Genomic DNA, 25,505 nt, shown 5'->3' with positions numbered 1-25,505 from the left:
GTATCCGGAAACTTCTGCCCTATATCTCCTCTTGAGCAGGGGACCGTCCTCCCTCACTTATACCCTGCCGGCCTGTCACTCCCTATGCATTCCCTCACACTAGGGGACCAGGGACTCAGTGACACCTAGTAGCAACCAGCCAAATTACACAGGGCAACACGTGCAAAATACAATACAGTAAAACACAAGCATGTACAAATACAGTATGTTAAAATAAACCGAGTCACTATACATATTCGGGGGCGGTAGGGCACTGGACACCCTAATACAGGTTCACTCTGTGAAAAACAATTATATTTAACTTTATTGAAGCACGCCCTTTGTGGCCCCTATTCAGCACTTGATATGGCTACAGTTCCAGAAAAGCTCTGTGTATACTGTGGCTCCTTTTTTTGGACTTATTACCTGGATAAAATGTAATTTCGTTGCTTCCACTGTTTGAAAAGGGTCTGGGAGAGAACTCAGCATACAGCCATCTATTAATCTGCCTTATTTTGGTGGTCATATAATGAGGAAAACATCAAATAGGGGCCATGGCTATGGTGGTGCTGGCTGTGGAGCTGCTAAAGGGCAAGGACGTGGTAGTGGATTCCTTCTAGTTCTGTAGCATCAGCTCTTGTTCTATACAGCGCCTTGTTACATAATTCTCTCTTGTTTGATATAAAATGATTACTGATGGAGGAGAATCTGACCAGAGGAACAGTCCATCAGCTCCTCCATTAGAAAAGAAGCTAACAAGAGAGGACATTATGAAATAAAGACAGGCACAATAAATAGCAAAAATAATAACAGAAAATGATATGTAAGGGACGATGTTGTACATAACAAAAGAGGGCACAATGTAATAAGGGACTGTAATGTACATGATGAGAAGAGACTATGCAAGATATATACACAGACACAGTATACATAATCCACACAGGGGCCCCAAGGTGTCAGTGTCCACCCCAGCCGTGCTTCTTCACCAATATGTATATATATATATATATATATATATATATATATATACTAGAAGGTGGCCCGATTCTACGCATCGGGTATTCTAGAATGTACGTATTGTGTAGTTCATGTATGATTTTTGTTATATATATATATATATATATATATATATATAGATGTTGTTGTGTGTAGTTACCAAGTGTTTGTGTAGGGCGCTGTACATGTTCTGGGTGTTGTCTGGGTGTGGCGGGGGGTGAGAGCGGTGTTGTATGTGTGTTGCGTGTGTTGCGTTGTTTGTGGAGCGCTGTGTGTCTGTAGCGTTGAGTGTGTGTGTTGCGCGGTTTGTGTGTGTGTGTGGTGTGTTTTGGGGGGAGGTATGTTTTGTGCAATGTGTGTGTTGTGCGGTATGTGCGTATATTTGTGTGTGCCGCGGTGTTTGTGTGTTGGGTGTTGTGTGTGTGCAGCGTTGTCTGTGTGTGTGTGTCTGTGTAGGGCAGTTGTTTGTGGTTCCCAGTGTGTGTGTGTGGTGTGTTGTGCAGTGCGCGCGTGTGTGTGTGTGTTGGGGGGAGGTGTGCACTTCCCATCGTGCTCCATCCCCCATGCAGTGCACTCCCCATCGTGCTCCATCCCCCATGCAGCGCACTCCCTATCGTGCTCCATCCCCTATGCTGCGCACCCCCCATCGTGCTCCATCTCCCATGTTGCGCACTCCCAAACGTGCTCCATCCGCCATGCTGCGCACTCCCAAACGTGCTCCATCCGCCATGCTGCGCACTCCCCATCGTGCTCCATCCCCTATGCTGCGCACCCCCCATCGTGCTCCATCTCCCATGCTGCGCACTCCCAAACGTGCTCCATCCGCCATGCTGCGCACTCCCAAACGTGCTCCATCCGCCATGCTGCGCACTCCCAAACGTGCTGCATCCGCCATGCTGCGCACTCCCAAACGTGCTCCATCCGCCATGCTGCGCACTCCCAAACGTGCTCCATCCGCCATGCTGCGCACTCCCAAACGTGCTCCATCCGCCATACTCCGCACTCCCCATCGTGCTGCATCCCCCATACTGCGCACTCCCAAACGTGCTCCATCCGCCATGCTGCGCACTCCCAAACGTGCTCCATCCGCCATGCTGCGCACTCCCAAACGTGCTCCATCCGCCATGCTGCGCACTCCCAAACGTGCTCCATCCGCCATGCTGCGCACTCCCAAACGTGCTCCATCCGCCATGCTGCGCACTCCCAAACGTGCTCCATCCGCCATGCTGCGCACTCCCAAACGTGCTCCATCCGCCATGCTGCGCACTCCCAAACGTGGTCCATCCGCCATGCTGCGCACTCCCAAACGTGCTCCATCCGCCATGCTGCGCACTCCCAAACGTGCTCCATCCCCCATGCTGCGCACCCCCCATCGTGCTCCATCCCCCATGCTGCACCAGCATCAGCCTCTCTACCCGCAGCATCAGCCTCTCTGCCCGCAGCATCAGCCTCTCTCCTCCCAGCATCAGCCTCTCTACCCGCAGCATCAGCCTCTCTCATCCCAGCATCAGCCTCTCTGTCCCCAGCATCAGCCTCTCTGCCCGCAGCATCAGCCTCTCTCATCCCAGCATCAGCCTCTCTCATCCCAGCATCAGCCTCTCTCATCCCAGCATCAGCCTCTCTCCTCCCAGCATCAGCCTTTTCTGTCCCCAGCATCAGCCTCTCTCCTCCCAGCATCAGCCTTTTCTGTCCCTAGCATCAGCCTCTCTCCTCCCAGCATCAGCCTCTCTCATTCCAGCATCAGCCTCTCTCCTCCCAGCCTACCCCAGCCTCAGCCTCCCCCAGCATCAGCCTCTCTCCTCCCAGCATCAGCCTCTCTCCTCCCAGCATCAGCCTTTTCTGTCCCCAGCATCAGCCTCTCTCCTCCCAGCCTACCCCAGCCTCAGCCTCCCCCAGCCTCAGCCTCCCCCAGCATCAGACTCTCTCCTCCCAGCATCAGCCTCTCTCTTCCCAGCATCAGCCTCTCTCCTCCCAGCCTACCCCAGCCTCAGCCTCACCCAGCATCAGCCTCTCTCCTCCCAGCATCAGCCTCTCTCCTCCCAGCATCAGCCTCTCTCCTCCCAGCCTACCCCAGCCTCAGCCCCCCCAGCATCAGCCTCTCTCCTCCCAGCATGAGCCTTTTCGGTCCCCAGCACCAGCCTCTCTCCTCCCAGCCTACCCCAGCCTCAGCCTCCCCCAGCATCAGCCTCTCTTCTCTCAGCCTCCCCATCCCAGCCTTCCCCAGGATCAGCCTCTCTCCTCCCAGCCTCCTCCAGCACGCCGTGCTCCTCTGCCGACACTCACAGATCCGATCGCAAACACTCACACACACCCACACACACCCCCGATCGCATACACTCACACACACCCCCGATCACATACACTCACACACACCCAATCGCATACACTCACGCACACACACATTGACGATATTGCACATACGCGCTCATACTCACAACATCCGGAGATATCACATGCTTCTGGCCATGTGATCCTCCGGCAGGTCCTGGAAGCTCACAGCACAGTATCGCCGCCGAGAAGCAAGCGATATCCAAGGATGTTGTGAGTATGTGGATGCGATGTGATGTGTGTGTGAGGTGTGTGTGAGAGTGAGTGTGATCTGATGTGTATGTGTGTGTGTGTGCTGTTATGTGTGTGCGTGTGTGTATGTTCCGCCGCTGCAGGACCTTGATGTGTGGATGCGATGTGAGGTGTGTGTGAGAGTGAGTGTGATCTGATGTGTGTGTGTATGTGTGTGTGTGTGCTGTTATGTGTGTGCGTGTGTGTATGTTCCGCCGCTGCAGGACCTTGATGCGCTGGTAACTATGCTACCATGGTTACCAGCGTATCTCGTCCCCCGCTCGCACGGGAGCCCACACCAGCATACGCCGGCCAGCCCCAGCAATGCGAGGGTATGTGTCGGCTGGTTTGGCGGCGTACGCTGATGTGGGCTCCCAGGGGTACAGTACTCACCTGGTAGTCGTGGCTCCGTGACCGTGTCGGTTCGGGGAATGCATGGGGGGGCGGGGCCAGAGCTAGCGTGCATTGCGTGAGGGGGGCGGGGCGTGGCCGAGTTGCCAATGCCTGCAGGGTGCCGGGGCGAGAGGCCAATCTGTGGGGGGGCGGAGCCTGGGCGAGCAGCCGGCCAATTCGTGTGGGGGCGCAGCCTGGGCAAGCGGCCAATCCGTGCGGGGGGGGGCGGGGCCATGGCGAGCCCAGCGGCCAATCAGCTTTGTGTCACCGTAAGGACACAATTTTGGAGCAAGACAGACAGACAGACAGAATAAGGCAATTATATATATAGATATATATATATATATATATCTAATATAACTAAACTGACACACAGGGGCTGATTCTTCAAAGCTTTTATGCCAGAAAACTGTAGCAAAATCTTTGCAAGTTGCAAGCATTTTGCAAGATAGGGAGTTGTGCTAATGGGGTTTAGGGTTAGGCCCACCCCTGCATTTATAGTCGGCACACTGATGGTCTATGTAACAATTGTAAAATGTAATGCATTGTGTAGAATCGCCACCAGGTGGCAGTGTAGCAGCATGGTTGTCCTGGCACCTGGGTGGGCAGGGAGAGAGTAACAGGAGGAGGAGAGTGGGGGATATGTGAGGGATAGACAATGGAAAGGGGATAGGAGAGTCCCAGTGGAGAAATAGTGTGAACAGCCCATTCCTAAGATTCTGACCCTAAGGGTCACCCCTATGGCCATGACACACGGGATTCATTCTGGATTATCTAACTGCATCCCCAAGAAGAGGGGTTAAGTCCTGACAATCGGGGGTCTGGCGTCCATATTACCTGGCTCGTAACACTCAATGATTTCCTCTGTTTACAAAAGGTCAGTTTGCCCTCAAGGAGTAGGGTATGGCTGGATGGCCTGGGCATGGATGGGGGAGCCCTGTCGTTGCAGTCCTTCTCATGCATTAATGTCCCCTGTGGGTGGAGAAAAGTGGCTCAATGGACAATATAAACCGGTTGGTGCCAGTCTGAAGTGTAGTGGAGGAATGAGAGGCCTAGAGGTGTCAGATAGAACCCAGGTGCCTGGTATATGGACAGCTGCTAAATTGTGTTTGAGAAGAAGGAGTAGGAGGATCTCCTATGGGATGAATACCGGTGCCGGCGAAATGCGGACCGAAGTAAAGCAGAAACTGAAGTAAAATAAAGTTTGCATTTTTGAGAGAAGAAATCTTGTCAGGACTTTATTTACTGAAAGCGAGGAAGTGGTGTCACCTGAACGGTTGTTGAGTTCTCCTGTGTGTGGTGCAGCGACGGGGAGGTGAGGGGTTAACGACAGGCTGTGCTGCGGCCTGTTGTCCCCTGCAACTGTGACTACTACCACTGTCTGCCTCGTGCCCTCCACCACTCTAAAAATATGACTTTTAGCATTTTCACAACAGTTTGAATCAGCCATATAGATATGAGTGAGGGTAGGGATATGGGACCCCCACGTCAAACTGATAAAAATTGCCAGCTTTTATTAAGCCAGAAATACTACTAGTAGCATTTCTGCTATTGCGCACAGAGTCGCACACTACAGAAAAAATGTAAAGATGTATCATCATTTGCAGGCTTCTTCACTTTGTTGCAGACTCAGGAACCAAGTCCATATCTTTGCCAGCAGATGATGGCTGTGATATTCAGCCATCATCTGGCTCTAACAGCTGTACATCGATCGGTGCTCCACCTGCAGCTGTTATTCTCTGACAGGAGCATTTGCAGCTCACCTCCTGGGAGACCCATCACTCTAAGTGACCATCGGTGCCACTGTGAAGCAATTGCTGAGTACCAATGGGTAGGTATGATGGCCAGGGGTCTGTTGAAGACTCCCGCCAATGAATATTGGCTTCTGCCAGCTCTTTATATAGTCATAGCCAAATGTGTCAGCACAATTGAAACACAGACACACAATGCAAAGATTGAGTTAACTTCTTCCCTTTTTATGTGGTTTCAGGTGTGATTTTCATATTGCCCACACCTTTTGCTTACCACTGATGAGTTTGAACGAACATCATAGTTGCCCACAATTTTGAAAAGGTGCCAACAATTTTGTCCAGCCCATTTTAGTGCTTGTGTGGGACATTATGTCCAATTTGCCTTTTATCTTATTTTTATTTTGTCTACTTCGAATACACACAAAGGAAATTAAGGTGTATAACTAAACATGTGTAATTGCAATAATTTTCTGGAAGATATACTTCATTTTCTGGAAAAATTTCAAAGGTGCCATCACTTTAGGCAATAGCTGTGGGAGACTGTGAATTTGCTATATAAAGCTATAGTTTGCTAATGCTTTATATGGTACCAGAGATTGGAGGATCAAACATACACGTCCCATAAAGGAACTAACACATACAGGAAAAAGTGATACAAATGTTTAGAAAAATATAAGAAATATAAAAAATATAAACATTCATATCACAATCCTTTTACCACCATTAAAAATGAAGGAATAAAAAAAAACAGTGTACATATAATAGATTCTAAAATTAATTGTCGAGATTGGTAAAGAGGAAAACAATCTAATCTACAGAATTATGTTTTTTAGGCTTCCAACACTAGAAAACAATGCAAGACTATGTTCACATATCCTGTAATCAATTTCGTTTTTGCACCTGATTGGAAAATGCAAAAATTGATCCGTTAACAGTTTGCTCAAAACTTGTCATCCATTCCGTGCAATCCATTAGCCATCCATTGTTTTGGACGGACGAAAAATCCTGGGTGCAGAACTCTTCTTATGTAGATCCAAATATGGATCGCTAACTGATCCGTTAAAGCACAATTGGTGTCTAAGGGCAATGGATCCGTTAGTAAAGCATCTGTTCACATACCGTGCTTTTCCAAAAATAATACAGGGTCTAATATTATTTTTGTTTCCAAAAAAAGGGCTAGGGCTTATTTTTTCCCATGAATAACAATCATACATTTATGCTTCAATTTACCTTGAAGGTGTATGGCCAGTTTCTGCTTGATGGTGTATGGCCAGCTTTAGGGTTAGTAACCTTAACCCTAACTTAGTCACAATTACTGGTGAAGTATCAGTGTTTCTGATGGTAACACTTACTGGCACTCTCAAAACACTTTATGTGGTAGTAGCATTCTTCTTCTCAAAGTGGCCGGCAGGGGGCAGAAGGTGGGAGCAGGGAGCGGGACTTGGGAACAATGGTTGTGATGTCACACATGGCTGCTTGTGCGGGAGCAAGCAGGGATGGTCGGGAAGTGAGATCCAAGAGGTAGCACTCGGGAGTTAGGAGGTGGGACCCTGGAGCAGCAGCCAAGCCTACACCATAGAGGTGGGACTCAGGAGGCAGCACTCGTGAGGTGGGACTTGTGAGCAACAACCAAGTAAACATCATAGCGCAGTTGCGGCCAGGAGGCGGGACTCGGGAGCGGGTGAGCAGATTTTACCCTGCCATAGTGGGAGGAAGTAGCAGGACAATTTGGGAGCTACATTATGCCTATTCCAGTGCCTTCAGCATTAGGTTATGTCTCCGTAATATTAGTGACATAACCTAGCGACACATGACATAAGTTAGCACTAGAGGCACTGACTAACTAGGGCTTATTTTTGGAGTAGGGTGTACAGCTGCTCACTTGAGTGGTTTGCGCTCGTAACTCACTCGAACTTCGAACTCGTACCTTGTTTTTTTGGTAGTTGGTTTCCAAACCCGAACTCAAACATCGAACCTCAGATTCGCTCATCTTTAGTTGCTATTTTACTTGGGAAGGGGAAACACAGATTTTGAGAAGGGGCAATCCGAGTAGTGGGCAACCCCTTTAATTGTGTTTAATCAAAGTGTCTCATTTGGTATTTTTTGATTAAATAAATTTGCAAAATACATATATGTGTATATATATATATATATATATATATATATATATATATATATATATATATTAGATATGTTTTTAGCGTATTTATGGGTGTGCACAGGTTTCTTTGCATGAGAATCTTTCTTTTATGTAGTGAATGATGGATAAAATAAAAATTCAATGGACCCTTAAATTATGTATGGCTTTGATCATGGAGCGTTGGTGCGTTTCATGTAACATATCTCTCTCTGCCGTTAGTTTTGTCTTTTGTAGCTATGACAGATTAGAGAAAAAGAAATACGAGTGCAGTTGTAAGCCCAGCCTCCGAGGAGTCACAGTTTAGCTCTAATCTATTTTGTTAAATTTTGCCCAACTTCCATTATTTCCAACTTCTTAAATGCATATTTTTTTTGTTAAATCTCAAACTTTATTTTTTTAAATAACACTGATAATCTGGGCCCTAATACATATTTAGTGGCACAATCCAGTACCAGGTCTGCAATGCCTGCAGTACAAGCTCAGTCCCTGTCCGAGCAGTTATTTAATCTCTTAGCATGTTCATTGTAATCCAGTTTATTTGTTATGACACACTAAATATAAGAAAAATGAGTGCTTGTTATACGGAGCTAACGGAGATTCTACACCTTCTTGGGCGATTCTCTTTCCTTTAACAGAAAATATCCTAGAGAAAGAATTAGGAGACAGAGCAGAGCCAGATTATGGTAAGAAACTAAAAGCCTTCCAGTTATACAGCAAGTATCCCGTGATTCACTGGGCAAGAGGATAACTTAATTATTATGGACGTATTTATGGCCGAATATAAAGATGGAGAAGTAATCTCATAGAGCGTAATAATAATTGTGCATGGTTTTGAAATGTTCCCTTCTGGTTTGCTGTAATTTCATTTCCAGCCTTCATGTAATGTGACAGTGAATCCAGGTTTTATTTTTTTACATCTTGATTATATAGTCTGAACCTAGGGAACGGAAATGTAAAAAAAATGTACATATGTACAAAACATTAGATATCTATAACATGTTCCTTAACTAGCTTATTAAGTGCCAACTGAAGGCAAGGAAATACAGTAGACTATGCAGTGTTACCTTCCTTTCCTGGAGCGTTTTGGCAACTCAGTTGCGATGAGGGGGCTCATATGTGAAAATGGTTCATGCTAGAGATGAGCAAACCAATTTTAATGTGAATTGAATTTAGTCGAATTTTAATTCACAACACCCTTTGAATTCGAGCATCTTGCAATTCGATTACCGCGAATTATCATAAAAATGGCTGTTGCCATGTTACACAAATCAAAGGATCAGTCGAAGAAGCCTCACTTGTGCTCAAGTGTGGTTTTGTGGGCTTTCATAAAATGCCTTGCAGCTATTATAATACATGGTTGTTACAGGGTATGAAATGACAGAACGGGGCTCCTAGGCTGGCCCTCAGACTCGAGGCGCTGCACTGTCACTTATCTCAGAGGTAGGGTTAAAAGTAGCCAGGTCCGAGCCCCAAGTGTGACCCTGTCTCCTGTCCGGGCCATGATTTTACTCCCCCTTTCCCACACCCCTGGAGCGGGCTGTAAACACAGTAACAAAACCCCACAGAAACTACACGGATAAGGGAGAACAAAAACTCGTACACACTGCACTCAAACACAAAGTAGAGACAATATGTTTACATGGGAAGAAAGAAAAAGGAAGGAAGTAAATACAAAACAGGACAACTTCCTCACCAAACAAAATAGCAAGTACAGATCACCATGAACTGTATCACCACTAAGACAGGAATCGTTGGCGCTATGTTGAATGCTAAAGCTATTATCGACACATACTGGAAGAAACCAGTACCTTAAATAGGAAGGATACAGCTGCACATGGCAATTAGCAACCTGAGATCCTAGGTCCTGCTCACCAGTCTGCAGGAATTAACTCTTGTAGGGCTGAAGACCAGTGAACCTGAATCAGCCAATGCCTGACTCTGGCTGAACAACTCTAAAGCATCGGGTTGCTTGTCAGACTCCGTAGTGGGAACATAGTCTGACGCCGCTGTGCCACCAAGTGCATGCAGAGTGGAGCATGGCATGACAATGGTATATCACAGCTACTCCGAGGGACTATCATAGCCTAAATAAAAGCAGAAACAGGGAATGCAGCAGCTATTTTTTTGTTATTCTTACAGATGTGAGAATTTATTCAAGTGGAATTTAAAAATCTACTTACATTTTACAAACATCGCTAGTCTCCAGAATACAGAGTTTTTTAATTCCTTTTGTATAAATTCAGCAAAATGTCAGCCAGCTGAAAACTATTTTGCGGAACTGTGGAGTGCTGGCAAAAGGTCACAAAATATGGCGTTTGGTTATCAGCAGCTCTTCTTTCCACCACTGTTCACAACGTTTCTGGTATCTTCTCTCTTGGATAGGATTTCTGGGCTCAAGCCTCAGACGTCACTGCATGTCATGAGGTCACAATGTGCCCAACGTTGAAATGGCACGTAGGGATGGCCGAGGCCTGGTCGTACCTATAAGTCACATTCTAGGGTGAAGACTGGAAATATAGTGAAAGAAGATTATTGGAAAACCAGTGGGCAGCAAGCAGCAGGGTTGGCCATCATGGGTGAGAGACAGTCATATGGTTTCTGACCATAGAAGGTCACAGCGTTTGGCTGCACAGAATGCTCTCTGACTTTCCATTGTTCTTACTGTCAGTATTCATTGGTATAGGTAGCTGTCCTGCTGGATTCATCTCTTCCCCTTCTAAACTCAGCAGGAGCTCTCCTTCCACGCTGATCATCAGCATTCTCTTGGTGCTTAACCCCTTCACGACTGGTCAATTTTCCGCTTTCTGTTTGAGAATTTTTTTCACTGTGTTCACTATATGGTACAACTGATATAACCATATGATGCTTCAGGTTGGTGCAAGTTCGTAGACACCAAACATGTACAGGTTTACTTTTATCTAAGGGGTTAAAAAAAATCCAGTTGTGGCACACGTTTTGCGCCATTTTCCACAACCTATAGTGTTCTCATTTTTTGGGATCTGGATCTTAATGACAGCTTATTTTTTGCGTCTCCAGTTGACATTTTTATTGGTATCACTTTTGCGCAGATGCTACATTTTGATCGCCGGTTATTGCATTTTGCACAAAATTTGCCACAACCAAAAACTTAATTTGGCATATGGACATTTTTTGGCACTACGTCGTTTACCAATCTGATTAATTGATTTTATATTTTCATAGATTGGGCATTTCTGAATGCGGTGATTACAAATGCGTGTATATTTTTTTATTTTTTAACCCATTAGTTTTCAATGGGGTGAAAGGGGGGTGATTCAAACTTTTAGGTTTTTTTATTTTTTTAAATTTTTCAAAACTTTATTTTTTGCTTATTTTACTAGTTTGCCTAGGGGACTATAAGGATCAGCAGTCTTATCGCTCATTCATGTCTGATGATCACAGCTACACAACTGTGAACACCAGATATGCTCATCTCCTGTTTCACACAGCTCTCGGCCGGGTGAAACAAGAAGTGAGTCATGTGAGCTACAGGAGTCATCACATGACCCTGTGCTAACATGACAACCATCGAATCCACATGATCACGTCTCATTACTTCCGGTGTTGAGCGGTGAGTAAACCTTACCCGCGACCGTGATTATACTGGCGCTTTCACATTTTGACAGCAACATTTAAGGGGTTAACAGGTATGGGCAAATCGCAGATCTGCTCATCATGCTAGGCACACATGTAAGCTGGACAAATGAGCTGACATGTGTGCGGATCCCCCCAGCTGCCCACGGCAGCCAGGTGGTATCGTTGCTAAAATCTTTGCTGAACCTGAGTCATCTGTAGATAAGTAGTTCATGTTTTCCCCCTGTGTGTCCTCCTTGTGTCTTTTCTCGTGTTTAGTGGGGTTGATGAAGAGCTCATCCCACCCGTTCCCTATTTAGGACCCAGCACTAAGGATACCAAGGGTCAGGTATTCGGCTCGACGTATAAGTGCAGAACCTATCTAGGGTGGTGAGGGACCCCAGTGACCAGCAGAAGGTTTGGTACGGGAATCACAATCTTTCCTTTCCCTAGACACAGAGTTTCCCTTACCTTCCCTTTCGCTTCATACTTCCCTGTACTTAGCGTGACAGCCAGAAAGATGATCATTGTCTTGAGTTACATTTTTTTCCTTACATTTTTTTTTTTAACTGTGCGGTTTGGAGAGACCCTAGATCATAGCGTTGAACATTGAAATCACAGAGAATAACTTTGATTTGAATCAATTTCCTCATAAAATCCACAAGATTTGGTAAATTAAAATCTCAAGAGATCATCTCATCTTTAAAGAATCTGGATAGTGAGAGGACATGAAAGCTCACAACTTTGCAATGGGGATATGGAGAGAAAACCATAGAACACTGAATAAACATAACACAGTGTATGACAGTGCAGTACTGAAATCGATTGCCATCTGCTTACCTCTATCCATTAACCTATTCTCATCAGGATGCATAACAAATAATAATATAATAATAATCTTTATTTCTATAGTGCCAACATATTCCGCAGCGCTATTGAAATAAAGATTATTATTATTATTATTATTATTTGTTAGGCATCCTGATGACAATAGGTTAATCTATTATGTGGCTAACAGAGGATAAACCAGCAGCACTGAAAGTACACAGGAATCACAGGAGTATTGCGAGATGACTGTGTAGTGGGTGGCCATAACCCCCTACTGAAAGACCCGGAAATGTTATTATTAAAAATGTTTTAATATTTTATGTGATGTGTTAGGGCACCCCCTAGTGGCCGGGTGGGACGGCTGTTGCCACCGGGGAGGAGGAGTCTGCCGGTTATCTAGGGGGAGTCAGTGTGTGTGTGTGAGCAGAAGGATCCGGGACAGCAGACAGGGAACATCTTGAGCGGCAGATGTGAGTGTGTGAGCGGAACATCAGGGGACACCGGAGATAAGGAGGTGGACGCAACCTCAGGGTCTATTCCGCTGGTGTGGGTTCCAGTGTGTGCTTGACCGGAGAGTGGGAGCCCGGAGAAGAGGAGTATCTAGGGCATATCCCCACCAGAGGGCGCGATTGGGCAGGTTGTCCCCAGCTCCACCAATTCTGCCGGATTCTGCTGACCGGAGTGTTGTTTTTCCTGTGTGAATAAATGTCGGTTTTATTGCATCTTAACTTTTGCCTGAAGACTCTTTATGCATCGGCCGATGAAGATATTGACACACACTGTCCCTGCATTGAAGAAGTGATGAAGCCAGGGATGTGCCGTGAATACAGTGCTGCCACGACTACACAGCCGGAGGCCTCCCTGCCCACTCACTTCAACTGCACAGTGTGACTGGATGGTGGAGCAATTGAGAGTTTCAATACTAACACACTGGTGTATCTGTAACTGTAATATAAGGGGAATAGGGACACAATGTCTCTGAAACATGCCGGGCAACACATAACACCCATTGTGGGGCACAGCAAAGAGAGGCAGCCACTAGGAAAGTGAGCCGAGCTCTGCTTTCATGAGACATGTGTGTAACAGGGAAGTAATTTTTTATTTACATATTAAACATATATCCTCCTTTATTACGTTAGACAATATAGTACTTTCATTGATGTCTTGCAAAAGGTCTGACTTGGTGTTTTTAACTTACACCAGATTCCTTGTTGTACATTTTTATATTTTCTTTCAAGGAGTAATGATTATGTTACATTAAAATTGACACCATCTTCTTACACTAAGAGTAAACTGCTCTAGAATGATAATACAACATGTGGTTGTGAGTGTATGTAGAAGGAAACTCCACTACTGTGACCTGCAGGTAGCAGCAGCTCACCATTCAAAAAGACTACGTGGATGGCAATGTGAACAGCCTTTTCTTACCTGAACACTCCTGATATCTCCTGTATTAGATCAGCTAGACAGCAGTTTGAGCAGTCTTTTTACTAGGACATCGCTGTTATCTCCAGTATTAGATCAGGCAGGGTGGACAGCAGTGTGAGCAGCCTCTTCTTACCCCAGCCGTCCTGATATTTTGTCACGGTTTTACCTCTCCATCCACATGGCTAGAGGGTGGAGCCTTCTCCCAGGCCTCACTTCCGGAGGTTGCATGCTTTAATAACTGACATCTCCGGTGAACCAGCGCCGGCTATAAGCTTAGCGCTGCTTTGCCTGTGATTGATGGTCCTGTAATTGTTATCCTGATCCATCTGCTCCTGTGCCCCTGTACCCCGTCTGTGTTCCGTCCCTTGCCGTCCCTCCATTCCTCTGTCCCCTCACCTACCTCCCCACTCGGTTGCTTCCTCTGGTACTAACCTCGGCCTGACCTCGACTCCGCTTCTGCTTGTTCCTCCAATCCTCCTTCTGCCCGTACTGTGTTTGACGCAGCCTGCCTGACCATTCTTCGCATGCCCCGCAGCTCTGCTCCCCAGCTGTGCTGTGAGGCAATGTACGAAGTAAGAAAAAGAGGTGATCCAGCTCAATAGACACTGTGCATCCACTTGCTGGTTCTTGTTGCTCCGTGTTGTGTGTTCTGCTGCAGAGCTCCAGCTCCCCCTGGTGGCAGCTTGACATATTTCTTGCTTTAAACCAGAGAGACAGGGCAACAGCAGTGTGAGCAGCCTCTTCTTACAGCAGTCCTGATATGTTCTGCATTAGATCTAAGAGACAGGGCAAACAGCAATGTGAACAGCTTCTTCTTATCTCAGCACATCTGGTATCTCCAGTATTAAATAGGGAACACATGGTGAATAATTGAATAAGTCCAATATTAGATCAGAAAGACAGGGTGGATAGTAGTATGCGCAGCCTCTTTTGCTATGGCACCCTATCATTTCAATTGATGCTTCTGCTTAGTATGCTTTTCCGGCTTCGCACTTCCCTATTTCATTGGTCACATGGATTGTAATTTCCGGACTGGATGAGGGTCTTCTGACCTGACCCAACAGTATTTTAGGCATATATGCCTCAGGAAATGTGGCAGTGTAAAGCTGGCATTAGGCTGATTCCTGGCGATGTTGCTTATATCCACTGCATGCAGTATTCAATAGTATCGCATTGAAGCTCAAAATTGAACGCCAATTGGCAGCCCCAAGCTGTAATGATTTTTGACCTTTGCAGCATCTGGACCACGAAGAAGACCCAGCTTCAATCATTTCCTTGCAAATCACAAAATAACTTGTGTATATAGAGAAGATTGACTACATTTGTGTGTGTGTGTGTGTGTGTGTGTGTGTGTGTGTGTGTGTGTGCGTATATATATATATATATATATATATATATATATATATATAATATATATATATATATATATATATATATATATATATATACACACACACAAATAATGTGACCACTAATAATACTAATACGACTACCAATAACCATGATAATTTACTTTATTTGTGACCTCCAGACCCGATGTCTCCTGTGACCACCGATATAACTTTCGCTACAAGCAAGCCGGAGGACTCCTCTCATGTATCCATGGCAGAAACAGGTGATTTGTTTCCATTAAGTCGAAACAGCTCAGCTAAAATTCATTTGTGTGGGCGAAATGCTTACTTCATTTTCCAATAACAGCAGCAGCATGCAGTAAATATTCCCATAATATAGTTGTCAGGCTGAAGAAAAGCAGCGGCGTGCGCTGTATCTCAGAGCAGTAATTAAGGCTGTGATAGCGGCTGATCATTTATTAATTATCAATACTTTTAAAGGCTGGAATAAATATAATTATATTGCTGTTTAAGCAGAGAACATTAGATATGTGCCGCAAACTGCTGCGTGGAACAATTGAGTGGGAAGGTGGATTATTAATATTTTTTTTTCTGTTTTGCTTTCTTCTTTCTCTTCATCTTCTAGGAATTATGCCAAACCTAATCTATGTTATTATACCCACCATACCACTGCTGCTGCTGATACTGGTGGCGTTCGGGACCTGCTGTTTCCAAATGCTAAATAAAAGGTACAAAGTGTCGCTGCACAAATGTTACTCTGTGTAAATCAGTCCCCGAGTGGAATTGTAGCTGTTCCAGCTCAATGTAAAGAGGAATCAGATAATTGGGATAAAGGCAGAGATTATACATTTGGACCGTTGACCATAAGATGGAGGATTTGTACCGGAGGCGATGGGCAATGCAAAAATAGATATATTTAAGATGATATATTATGATTATTATTGTAGAAGGAAACTGAGCAAAACAAAGACATTCTTTGTGGTACCAAAAAGTACAGGAAATATAAGGGTCGCTATCTATTTATCTACAGTCATATGAAAAAGTTTGGGCACCCCTATTAATGTTAACCTTTTTTCTTTATAACAATTTGGGTTTTTGCAACAGCTATTTCAGTTTCATATATCTAATAACTGATGGACTCAGTAATATTTCTGGATTGAAATGAGGTTTATTGTACTAACAGAAAATGTGCAATCCGCATTTAAACAAAATTTGACCGGTGCAAAAGTATGGGCACCCTTATCAATTCCTTGATTTGAACACTCCTAACTACTTTTTACTGACTTACTAAAGAACTAACTTGGTTTTGCAACCTCATTGAGCTTTGAACTTCATAGGCAGGTGTATCCAATCATGAGAAAAGGTATTTAAGGTGGCCACTTGCAAGTTGCTCTCCTATTTGAATCTCCTATGAAGAGTGGCATAATGGGCTCCTCAAAACAACTCTCAAATGATCTGAAAACAAAGATTATTCTATATAGTTGTTCAGGGGAAGGATACAAAAAGTTGTCTCAGAGATTTAAACTGTCAGTTTCCACTGTGAGGAACATGGTAAGGAAATGGAAGAACACAGGTACAGTTCTTGTTACACCCAGAAGTGGCAGGCCAAAAAAAATATCAGAAAGGCAGAGAAGAAGAATGGTGAGAACAGTCAAGGACAATCCACAGACCACCTCCAAAGACCTGCAGCATCATCTTGCTGCAGATGATGTCAATGTGCATCGGTCAACAATTCAGCGCACTTTGCATAAGAAGAAGCTGTATGGGAGAGTGATGCGAAAGAAGCCGTTTCTGCAAGCACGCCACAAACAGAGTCGCCTGAGGTATGCAAAAGCACATTTGGACAAGCCAGTTACATTTTGTAAGAAGGTCATGTGGACTGATGAAACAAAGATTGAGTTGTTTGGTCATACATAAAGGCGTTATGCATGGAGGCAAAAAATCACGGCATTTCAAGAAAAGCACTTGCTACCCACAGTAAAATTTGGTGGAGGTTCCATCATGCTTTGGGGCTGTGTGGCAAATGCCAGCACCGGGAATCTTGTTAAAGTTGAGGGTCGCATGGATTCAACTCAGTATCAGCAGATTCTTGACAATAATGTGCAAGAATTAGTGACAAAGTTGAAGTTACGCAGGGGATGGATATTTCAGCAAGACAATGATCCAAAACTACTCAGGCTTTCATGCAGAGGAACAATTACAATGTTCTGGAATGGCCATCCCAGTCCCCAGACCTGAATATCATTGAACATCTGTGGGATGATAATAATAATAAAATAATATGATAACTGACAAACAGCATGGATTCATGAAAGATAAGTCGTGTCTAACCAACCTGTTGGGGTTCTATGAGGGGGTAAGTTCAAACCTGGATATTGGTAATGCAGCTGATGTGATTTATTTGGACTTTGCAAAGGCATTTGATACTGTACCACATAATAGCCTTATACTAAAGCTCCAGAAGCAAGGACTAGGGGAATCTATATGCAACTGGGTAAGGAATTGGCTAAAAGATAGGAAACAAAGAGTAGTCATAAATGGTACATTCTCTAAATGGGCTATAGTCCGCAGTGGGGTGCCGCAGGGATCTGTGCTTGGACCGATTCTTTTTACTCTCTTTATTAATGACCTTGTGGATGGGATTGATAGTACAGTGTCAGTCTTTGCCGATGACACCAAACTATGTAGGATATTAAAAACTGACCTGGATAGTACAATATTACAAAAAGATCTGGATAAGATGTCAGAATGGGCAGATACTTGGCAAATGAGATTTAATGTTGATAAATGTAAAGTAATGCACCTAGGACGGAGTAATCCTATAACTGCGTATACATTAAATGGAAGTAAACTCGGGACTACAGAACAGAAGGACTTGGGTATTCTCATTACAAATAAGCTGAGCAGCAGCACTCAATGTCAAGCAGCAGCTGCTAAAGCAAACAAGATTTTAGGGTGTATAAAAAGAGAGATTAGATCCCGTGATCCCAACGTATTGTTACCCCTCTATAAATCACTTGTAAGGCCACATCTGGAATACGGGATCCAGTTTTGGGCTCCAGATTTTAAAAAGGACATTCAGAAGTTAGAGTCAGTTCAAAGGCGGGCAACTAGACTATTACAAGGAATGGAAGGCCTCCCATATGATGACAGGTTGAAAAAGTTAGATATGTTTAGCTTAGAAAAAAGACGTCTCAGAGGAGATCTCATTTATATGTATAAATACATGTGTGGTCAATATAAAGGACTGGCACATGACTTATTTCTTCCAAAGACAGTACTAAGGACCAGGGGGCACTCACTGCGAGTGGAAGAAAAGCGATTCCTACACCTAAATAGGAAAGGGTTCTTTACAGTTAGAGCAGTCAGATTGTGGAATGCCGACCACAAGAGGTAGTAATGGCAGATACTATAACAGCTTTCAAAAAAGGGCTGGATGATTTCCTCAGTACACAACATTGTTGGTTATAAATGACTTAGTGACTAAATGTAGAACTGGTGGAGGAAGGTTGAACTAGATGGACCTAGGGCTTTTTTCAACCTAAGTAACTATGTAACTATGTAACTATGATTTGAAGCGTGCTGTCCATGCTCGGTGACCATTAAACTTAACTGAACTGGAATGGTTTTGTAAACAGGAATGGTCAAATATACCTTCATCCAGGATCCAGGAACTCATTAAAAGCTACAGGGAGCGACTAGAGGCTGTTATTTTTGCAAAAGGAGGATCTACAAAATATTAATGTCATTTATGTTGAGGTGCCCAAACTTTTGCACCAGTCAAATTTAATTTACATGCGGATTGCACATTTTCTGTTAGTACAATAAACCTCATTTCAATCCAGAAATATTACTCAGTCCATCAGTTATTAGATATATGAAACTGAAATAGCTGCTGCAAAAACCCACATTGTTATAAAGAAAAAAGGTTAACATTAATAGGGGAGCCCAAACTTTTTCATATGACTGTATCTACCCTGTTTCCCCAAAAATATGACCTGCCCCGAAAATAAACCCTAGTATGATTTTTTTTTTGGAGCTTTTTGGTGTATGCTTAACATATAAGCCCTACTCCAACAATAAGCCCTAGTATGATGTTTTGGGCTTTTTGGTGTATGTTTAACAAATAAACCCTACTCCAAAAATAAGCCCTAGTATGATGTTTTGGGCTTTTTGGTGTATGTTTAACAAATAAGTCCTACTCAAAAAATAAGCCCTAGTATGATGTTTTGGGCTTTTTGGCGTATGCTTAACATATAAACCCTACTCCAAAAATAAGCCCTAGTATGATGTTTTGGGCTTTTTGGTGTATTCTTAAAGGGGTGGATCACCCCTTTTTATTAATGGCCACATCGATATTATGTTGAGAAACAATGTTTCTCTCAAATACCTTATGTTGCCAATAGTGCCTGTGAGCGGTGCTATTGTAAGTCGCTCACTCCCATCGCTTGACCCCCGGATCCGGTGATGTCACGTCAACTGAGGCGGGCCACAGTCTCTATGCTGAGTGGTGAAATACTGCCCACAGCCCAGTCACTTACGAAGACACATATAAGCCCTACTTAAAAATAAGCACTAGTATGATTTTTTGGGCTTTTTGGAGTATGCTTAACATATGCTTAACACCTACTCTAAAAATAAGCCCTTTATATGAATTTTTGGGCTTTTGGCATATGCTTCATAAATAATCCTGCTTGTGCGCTCTGCGTGACAGCCCGGCATCTCCCTGCTCCTTCCTCTTTCAATGGCAGGATGCAGGCTGGGCTTTGTCGACTGGTGAAACACCGGCAACAGCCCAGTGACTCACGGAGACTGGGGCCGGCTGAGGTGATGTCGGGTGAACAGGAATTACACCCAAGGGCACGGAGTCCGGAGGTCATGTGATGGGGAAGAGCGCTCCACAATAGTGCTGCTCATAAGGTATTTGAGAGAAACAATGTTTCTCAAGGTTATATTGATGTAGCAAATAATGAAAATGGGTGAACCACTTCTTTAACGCATAAGCCCTTCTCCAAAAATAAGCCTTAGTATGATGTTTTGGGATTTTTGCAGTATGCTTAACATATAAACCTTATTCCAAAAATAAGCCCTAGTATGATTTTTTTTTTTTGGCTTTTTGGAGTATGTTTACCATATAAACCTTATTCCAAAAATAAGCCCTAGTTGCGGTTCCATAAGGAAGTGTCCAAACAGCTAAGAGTTAAAGAATACAGCAGGACTCCTCATCAAAGAAGGCAGACATCAATAAAAGAATTTAGACTATATAAAACATCCCCTGAAAATAAGCCCTAGTGCATCTTTTAGAGCAAAAAATAATATAAGACCATATCTCATTTTCGGGGAAACACGGTATCTATTAGTGAAGAGTGAGCAAGTGATGAAGATCTTCTGGAAAAATGCTTGTGTTCCCCGCTGATTTTCCTTTTACTGGGTAAACAAGTCGAGCCCATCTGAGTGTCAAAATGCCCATTACAAGCTATCTATCTATCTATCTATCTATCTATCTATCTATCTATCTATCTATCTATCTTTCTATTGATCTATAAAAAAAACCCCACTGACTTGCACCTCCAAACAGAATAAAGTAAGTGTGAACAGGTGCAAGCTGTTCTGATTGAATTATATTCCAATCTAGAAAATAACAATATAGAAAAAAGTTTTTTGAGGTGTCCAGCATAATAGAATGGCCATATTAATACCTGCACAGCAGCTAATGTCACGTTTTTTTTAAACCCAGTCAGAGGCAGAAAGGAAGAGTAGGACTTAGCATAATGAGGTTGCTGTGACGTGGCTACTGGGCAGATATGAAGATGGTCATTCTAATATGCTAAACGCCTCAAAAAACTATTTTCTAGAGTATTACTGGTTTTAAGTTCTGCCATTATAGTGTTTAGTTCCACTTTTTTTCTCTTCTCCCCCCTCCTTACCCCTGAAATTGTGGAGAAGTTTTGGAAACTGTCTTCACTATTTGTGCATCAAATTCCCCAAAAGTCTTGGCATCTTAAATTAGTGTCCTGTTATCCCTTGTTCGAATATAATATACTGTATAAACTAAAATAAAATTTCTAGTGCAACCACAATATAGTTTAAACCCCTCGAAATTCTGGAAAATAACAAAAAGCATTGACCCAAACTCAAGGGCACCATAATTTATTCGACATTCTGTTCTTTTTTTGTAAATATTATGCATTATGAACAGATGCACACCTGTTCACACTATTGGAAGTGCTGCCAGGCCTTTTTTTGTTGTATGTATGTAGCTAGCTATCTATCTATTTATCTATCTATCTATCTATCTATCTATCTATCTATCTATCTATCTATCCATCTATCTATCTATCTATCTATCTATCTATTTATCTATCCCTCTATCTATCTATCTATCTATCTATTTATCTATCTATCTATCCCTCTATCTATCTATCTATCTATCTATCTATCTATCTATCTATCTATCCTTCTATCTATCTATCTATCTATCTATCTATCCTTCTATCTATCTATCTATCTATCTATCTATCTATCTATCTATCTATCTATCCTTCTATCTATCTATCTATCTATCTATCTATCTATCTATCTATCTATCTATCCTTCTATCTATCTATCTATCTATCCCTCTATCTGTCCCTCTATTTATCTATCTATCCTTCTATCTATCTATCTATCTATCTATCTATCTATTTATCTATCCCTCTATCTATCTATCTATCTATCTATTTATCTATCTATCTATCCCTCTATCTATCTATCTATCTATCTATCTATCTATCTATCTATCTATCTATCTATCTATCCTTCTATCTATCTATCTATCTATCCCTCTATCTGTCCCTCTATTTATCTATCTATCCTTCTATCTATCTATCTATTTATCTATCTATCCATCTATCTATCTATCTATCTATCTATCTATCCTTCTATCTATAGTTGAAACCAGAAGTTTACATACAATATCTAAAAAGATCCAAAGACACATCTGCATGTTTTTCTCACTATCTGACATGAAATCAGAATAAACCTTTCCCGTTTTAAGTCAATTAGGAACAAAAATTATTTATATTTGCCAAATGCCAGAATAATGAGAGAGAGAAAGACAATGCTTTGAGGCATTTTTATTACTTTCTGCAAAGTCAAAAGTTTACATACATTTCATTAGTATTTGGTACCATTGCCCTTACACTGTATGACTTGGGTCAAACGTTTTGGATCTCCTTCCACAAGCTTCTCTCAATTGTTGGTAGAAATTTGGGCCCATTCCTCTTGACAGAACTGGTGTACCTGAGCCATGTTTGTAGGTCGCCTTGCTTGCACCGACCTTTTCAGCTTTGCCCATAAAGTTTTAATAGGATTGAGATCAGGGCTTTGTGATGGCCGCTTCGAAACATTGCTTTGTTACCCTTAAGCCACTTTGTAACCAGTTTGGCACTATGCTTCGGGTCATTTTCCATTTGAAAGACCCATTTCCACCAAAGCTTTAAGTTCCTGGCTAATGTCTTGAGATGTTGCTCGCCACATAATATTCTTTCCTCATGATGCCATCTATTTTGTGAAGTGCACCAGTCCCTCCTGCAGCAAAGCAACCCCACAACATGATGCTGCCGCCCCCGTGTTTCACAGTTGGGATGTTCTTCGGCTTCAAAGCTTCTCCCTTTTTCCTTCAAAATGTAATGATGGTCATTATGGCTAAACAGTTCAAATTTAAGTTTCGTCAGACCACAGGATATGTCTCTAAAATATCTTAAGGTCTTAGTTCCTGTGTGCATTTGAAAACATTAATCTAGCTTTATTTTTCTTTTGGAGTAATGGCTTCTTCTGGCAGAGTGATCTTTCAGCCCATGTTTATACAGTACTCGTTTCACTGTGGATAATGATAAAATCTTATGAGCTTCCACCAGCATCTTCACAAGGTCTTTTGCTTTTGTTCTTGGGTTGATATGCACATGTCTGACCAAAGCACGTTCATCTCTAGTACACAGAACCCATCTCCTTCCTGAGCGGTATGATGGCTGGACACTCCCATATTGTATGTACTTGCGTATAATTGTTTGTACAGATGAACGAGGCACTTTCAAGTATCTGAATATTGCTGCCAAGTATGAACCAGACTTGTGCAACTCCAAAATTCTCTTCCTTAGATTTTGGCTACTTTCTTTTGACTTTCCCATGATGGTACACAAAGAAGCAGTGTGATTCAGGTGTTCAGTAAAATACATCCACAGCTATGTCTCTAATTAACTCAGATGTTGTCAGTGAACCTATTAGAAGCTTCCAAAGACATGACATCATCATATGGGCTATCCCATATTATTTAGAGGCATAGTACTCTTAGGGTGGCTTTACACGTTGCGACATCACTACCGATATATCATGGGGGTCACTTCGTTAGTGCCGCACATCCGGCGCCGATAGCGACATCGCAACGTGTAAATTCTAGGTGCGACGATGAATGAGCACAGAAGTGTACAATATCGCTGATCTGTGTCACGTCGTTCATTTCCATAATGTCGGTTCGACCGCAGGTACGATGATGTTTGTCGTTCCTGCAGCTCCACACATCGCTGTGTGTAAACCCGCAGGAGCAACAAACATCTCCTTACCTGCGTCCCGACGGCAATGCGGAAGGGAGAAGGTGGGTGGGATGTTATGTCCAGCTCATATCCGCCCCTCCGCTTCTATTGGCCGGCTGATTAGTGATGTCGCGATGACATCGCTGTGACGCCGAACACACCTCCCCCTTGAAGGAGGGATTGTTCGCCGGTCACAGCGACGTCGACGAGCAGGTATGTGCGTGTGAAGCTGCTGTAGCGATAATGTTCGCTTCGGCAGCAATCACCACATATCGCATGTACGACGGGGGCGGGTGCTATCGCGCTGGACATTGCTAGCATATGCTAGCAATGTCGCAACGTGTAAAGCCCGCCTTAGTGTATGTAATCTTTTGACTTTGCAGAAAGTAATAAAAATGCCTTAAAACAATCTTCCTCTCTCATTATTCTGGCATTTGGCAAATAGAAATAATTTTGGTTCCTAATTGACCTAAAACAGGAAAGATTTATTCTGATTTCATGTCAGAAAAACACTAGTGAAACTTCTGGTTTCAACTGTATTATCTATCTATCTATCTATCTATCTATCTATCTATCTATCTATCTATCTATCTGTCCGTCTATCTATCTATCTATCTTTGTTGGTGTCTATCTATTTATCCATCAATCTATCTTTCTATTACCCTGTCCATCCATCTGTCATCTATTTCAACATCAATGCCGTCTATCTGTCAATCTTCTAGTTTTCTATACTATCTCTCCTCTCCAAATATATTCCTGTAAGACCACAGAGACTTGCAATATTTCACTAAAGAACAGAAGGAAACTGGAAATTCTAGGAAGGAAATAGCTTAACAATAAGATCTATTCATATGCACCCTGACTTCATCTCCAGTATGGACCTGACAGGTGATTCATGGCACCCGGGCTACAGGTAGGACGTATTAGGTATGTTTGGCTCTGAGAAGATCCTAGTTTAACAGTTGCCTTGGTCTGAGACCGCGCTGTAGCACAGTTGGACAGGCGGGTCCCTGGTGGCTTCTCCCCGCCCGCTACCCCGGAGTGACAGATCTCTCACTGCGTGCAGGTATAGGGTGAGACCTGTCAATCCAGAGCAGTTGGCGAGGAGAATCCACCAGGATCCACCTGTATGACTAGTCTCCTGTGTCGCTCTGTTCCGAGGCATTGCAGAGCCAAACATACATGGCTGAGATCATACAGCCGTAGATTGAGCGGCATGTATCAGCTGTTAGGTTCCCTTTAATTAATCCATGTTCCTTGTTACATCCACAGAGGAAGATAACAGTAATTTACTGCTTTGTCTCCAGCACCTCCCGCATACTCACTATCATCCTGTCATACGTTCTCTCTCTATATTGTGTTTCTGACCTCTAGCAAAGAACGTTCAAAGACCAGTCCAACTCAATCTACCCTGTGGATTTCCAAAGCCCCCAGGAGCGATACGACCATGGAAGTTTAACAAAAACAATGACTCCTACCTCCGCAATGCAAGAAAAAAGTCTCACCTTTGTATTTTGTGGACCACTAAACTTTGAAGCATCTGCTTGGAATGACTTGCTATCTCAGCAGCATCAGTATTTTGTTCTGAGAGAACAACTAATGGCTCCCCCTAGAGGCACATTTTAAGAACACTTTTGTAATACTCCTGTTTGAACGCTAAATAATCCGGAATCCGAGTCTTGCTACGTTTAGAATAAAGAGGCCGATGCTTATTTTGCTGGTTGGAAATCTTCAATTACCATGCAGCCGAGGAAACGGACGATTCGTCTTTCAATTTGTATGGAGAAATATTCTGTAGGTTTGACACTGTTTGCAATGAGAATGGTTGATTTTATTATCCTGTTCCTTCTGTATTGTACTTTTTGATGAACATTAAAGTCTATTGCTATGAATGTGTATTGTACAAAATAGCACTAAA

The 25,505-nt window shown here is 43.3% G+C and overlaps 1 protein-coding gene across 2 annotated transcripts in view; it reads left to right on the top strand.

Annotated features, from left to right (window-relative positions):
* Positions 1-25,148, top strand: part of CHODL (chondrolectin) — a 189,681-nt gene extending 164,533 nt beyond the window's left edge. The window contains exons 4-7 of one of the 2 annotated variants that reach the window (XM_075333063.1): positions 8,454-8,501; positions 15,197-15,280; positions 15,643-15,745; positions 24,962-25,148. In XM_075333063.1, the coding sequence (XP_075189178.1) occupies positions 8,454-8,501; positions 15,197-15,280; positions 15,643-15,745; positions 24,962-25,046 (320 nt within the window). In that variant the 3' untranslated portion in view covers positions 25,047-25,148. The remainder of the gene's footprint in view (positions 1-8,453; positions 8,502-15,196; positions 15,281-15,642; positions 15,746-24,961) is intronic. The other variant, XM_075333064.1, reaches the window with a different exon arrangement.
* The last annotated feature ends 357 nt before the right edge of the window (positions 25,149-25,505 follow it).

Source organism: Anomaloglossus baeobatrachus, chromosome 2, assembly GCF_048569485.1.
Source record: "Anomaloglossus baeobatrachus isolate aAnoBae1 chromosome 2, aAnoBae1.hap1, whole genome shotgun sequence".
NCBI classification, from domain to species: domain Eukaryota; kingdom Metazoa; phylum Chordata; class Amphibia; order Anura; family Aromobatidae; genus Anomaloglossus; species Anomaloglossus baeobatrachus.
The sequence above is the reverse complement of the archived record's forward strand: the minus strand, read 5'-3'. Positions and strand labels throughout refer to the sequence as shown.